The 3,735-nt window shown below is 32.8% G+C and overlaps 1 protein-coding gene across 1 annotated transcript in view; it reads right to left on the bottom strand.

Moving 5' to 3' along the window:
• The window catches only part of LOC111083578 (protein spitz-like), a 44,828-nt gene that overhangs the window by 25,375 nt on the left and 15,718 nt on the right, over positions 1-3,735 (bottom strand). Inside the window, exon 2 of the mRNA XM_022380207.1 lies at positions 2,622-2,723. Coding sequence (XP_022235915.1) covers positions 2,622-2,723 — 102 coding nt within the window. The remainder of the gene's footprint in view (positions 1-2,621; positions 2,724-3,735) is intronic.

The following is a 3,735-nucleotide window of genomic DNA, read 5'->3' as shown; positions in this document are numbered from 1 at the left end:
GAAACGTTGTACATCTGCTGTTATATTAAAGTTTTTCTTCATTACCCATTCAAGCCGTCTCCAGCCATTAGAGTTTTTTCCCGTTCACGATCTGGTTGTTTGACCCGCTCCGGAAACAAAAAGACAAGCTTAATGGTTCGCCACTTCTTGCGAATAATAGTAAAGTTGTTTCAAATAAAATTATAATAATAATAAATAAAATATATGAATAATAATGAATAAAGTATATAAATAATAATGAATAAAGTAAATAAATAATAATAAATAAAACATACAAATAATAATAAATAAAATATATAAATAATAATAAATAAAATAAATAATGCTATGTTATTAGACCACTACTATGTTTGTTATTTCCCAGCCGGCCTGGTGAGCCCCGGTATTGGGTGAAAGGCCTAGTCGGCACTGGATATACCAAATGTAGTGTGGTTGACATATTATAATAATGTCTCCTTTTTGTTCAATCATTGGCTCTTAGAATTGCTACATTTTGCTTGTAACGACAAATTTCAGACTATCTCGGTCTGTTTGGCCAGACTTAATTAGCAGTTAATTTTCTTGGATTGTTGGCAACATTCCAGCTAGTAGTACAAATATATAATGTTGTTGTATTGTTCTGCGATCGATGTAAACTAGGAAAACATCTTTCCGATGTTTTTTTTCTGTTATCTGTTAGTCTCAGGTTTCTCTCTGTCCCATAGTTTGTTCAACCTTCAGGATATAAAACTCCGTCTAATTCCAGTTGTCTGTCAGTTCAATACAGTGTAGCAGCTTAGTTTGTTTGTTTTTGAATTTCGCGCAAAGCTACACGAGGGCTATCTGCGCTAGCCGTCCATAATTTAGCAGTGTAAGACTAGAGGGAAGGCAGCTAGTCATCACCACCCACCGCCAACTCTTGGGCTACAGCAGCTTAGTTCTAGTGCCAATAAAGCGAGTTGAGTGTTGTCAGTCAGTTCAATACGAATATAGCAGCCAAGTTCTACTACCAGTAAGGAGAACTGGGTGTTCGTCATTGTTCAGTCGTGCCTTCATGGCGTGCTTCTCAGCTACATATATTTCTTAACGTATGATTTGTGCACTATCTGTACAAACACAACAGGACATATAATAAAGCATTTTTTATATTTGCAAATTTCAGCGTCTATGTCGTTGTTTTTCACAAGTTTTGCATTTGAACACCCTCTTCGATTATCCGCATTTTTATTCTTCAGTACATTGTTTGCCAATTAAATCCTCTGACCCTCTCATTATTTCGGAGTTAAATTATCTGAGTATATTTCTCTAGACAATAATACCACGACCCCATTAAAGTTATTGTATCATTAAACGTCCAACTATTTTTGAAAGAAGAGAGAATATACGTGTTTTTTTTTCTTTATTAAGTAACAAATAAATCTAAAAGTGGAAAGTATGTTTAAATTTAATTTGTTCCAAATAATGCATTTCAATCAACATAAGTAGCAAAAATAGTAAATATAATGTGAGTTAATTATAACTAAAGAAATAAAACATAATATCAAATAGTATGTTAAGACAGTAATTGTTTGAAACAAAGTAAAAAGTTTAATTAACTTAACATTCCATTTCTTTCAATGTAACATATTAACCAGTCTACTTGGCAGTGGAATTTACTGAACGTTGTTGTTTTTATTTCATTGGTACGTTTTACATGAGGTACATGGTTAGAGCTTTTGATTATTTTCAGGTGAATATTGACTAAAGAACCTTAATCACCATATGCCGCCTCAAATCTTAATATTTGCACAAGATACAATAACTACTATTACTACATAACTCAGAGAGTTTACACACAAAGTAATTGAACGACATACTTTAGTAATGATTAACAATGACATTTTAAACCATGAAAATAGAAACATAGATGTGTTATTCTTTGAAGGCAAAATCACCTTCGCACCACACATAATTTTATCCCAAAGGCAAGTTCGTTTCAAATGATTTCGAGTTTCTTCACATTAAAGCAATTCAAATTTCTTGCTCAGTGGTATAAACAAGTAGATCTAAGATGTGCTAGCTTAGAAGACAAGTTGGAAACCATTTCTTTTACATTTCAGTGTTTATACATTATAAATCATATCCATCTTTATACCCCCAGATAACTCAGTGGTGAGACTGAGGGCTTGTAACGTTGCAAACTGGATTTCGATACCCGCGATGGGCAAAGCACAGATAGTTCTGTGTAGCTTTGTACTGAACAATAGCAACATCCATACTTACAGAAACTCTACACTTACCAAAAGATAGCTGATAGAACTTTGTGTTTCAATACAATGTATCTGATGAAGAAAGTTGCCTTAAGAACGAAAAAAAGTAGTATGCCTTTAAATCTAATGAAATAAACTGTTATTATTTAAATCACAATTTATTGGATATAGGCTGTATATCCAACAAAACTGACGCAAAGAACCACAAGCTTAGAGATCTTTCAAGATTTTATTGTTCTTGAGCATTTGTAATATCCAAAATGGATTTCGTTTTGTTTCATTAACTGTTTAGTTGAATTAATATATCCCATACAAGTGACAAATATAAAACAGTGAATATTTTTACAAAATTCTTATAAAAGAAACATCAGGACACAAATAGCGAGTACTTACCGGCTATCCTGAAGACTAAAGACGCCACTACAACCACTGTTAAAAGAGAATGCAAAGAACTGGAAGCACGATAACGTAGTTTGTGACACCACCCCTGTTCTGCTGAAAAGGATCATACGCATGATTACATTCCCGTTGTTATTTATACTTTGATAAGACAATCCAATATCCTATAAATTGTAAGCTAATGTGAATAAGTTACAATGGGAACAAGTACAGTTTACTGTAATGCACTGCTACTGCCGTTCAATACAAACATTACATACACTATTAATCTGATAACTTTTCCTTGTTATTATTACTTTCCTATCGTTTAAAAGTTATAGAAAGTGACAATTTTGTCCATATTTGTAATATTAACGCAAATAAATATTCTAACAGCTTTTTTTTTTTCAGTTCATGTGGTTTTAGTATTTAGCTCCCCACAGTGCCAGTTCTTTAGTCATTTTTGTTTAAAGTAACCCTATAAAGTTCCTGTCTTGACTAAAACTTATATTTAATTAAAACAAGTTTAGAAATGGCAGTGGTTTATTTTTGCAATATACTTTAAAGAAAATAATTTGAAAATCCGGATGTATTTTAAAACGATGTATGCATGATTTAACAGATCTCACATTAAGTGTTTCATAATCATACTTTTCATATACATAACTATTAGACCTATGAGTTTGTAAAACAACAAATGGGTGAGGCATTTTTGCATCAAAACAGTAATGGAATAAAATTTCAAGCCTGGTGACTGGGTTTTGCTTACTTGCGTTTCTGTAGTGTGTTATAAAACAGGTTCTGGCTAGACTCTTCCATATTGTTACGCCTCCGTTTGTTAATTAATTTTCCGTAACTTAGTTCCAACGAAACTTTAGTGACACAAGTCCTTACTTAATAAAACTGGTTTATTCTTTCCGAATATAACTTTACGATACACTTAATTTCAACAATCACGCTAAAACAAACGCTATAACAACGAACGTGCTCAATAATACTATCTGACTGCAGATCAATTACTCGCTGTCTACACACACCTTGTTTTCCCGTCACGTTTTCACCTTCTTATATATACTAGACTACCCTATATCTAGTAATCTCCCGACAATTCCCGAAGGTTCGAGAGAAC

This window comes from Limulus polyphemus, unplaced genomic scaffold, assembly GCF_000517525.1.
Source record: "Limulus polyphemus unplaced genomic scaffold, Limulus_polyphemus-2.1.2 Scaffold5, whole genome shotgun sequence".
In the NCBI taxonomy this organism is placed as follows: Eukaryota; Metazoa; Arthropoda; class Merostomata; order Xiphosura; family Limulidae; genus Limulus; species Limulus polyphemus.
This window is presented reverse-complemented; position numbering and strand designations above follow the sequence as displayed.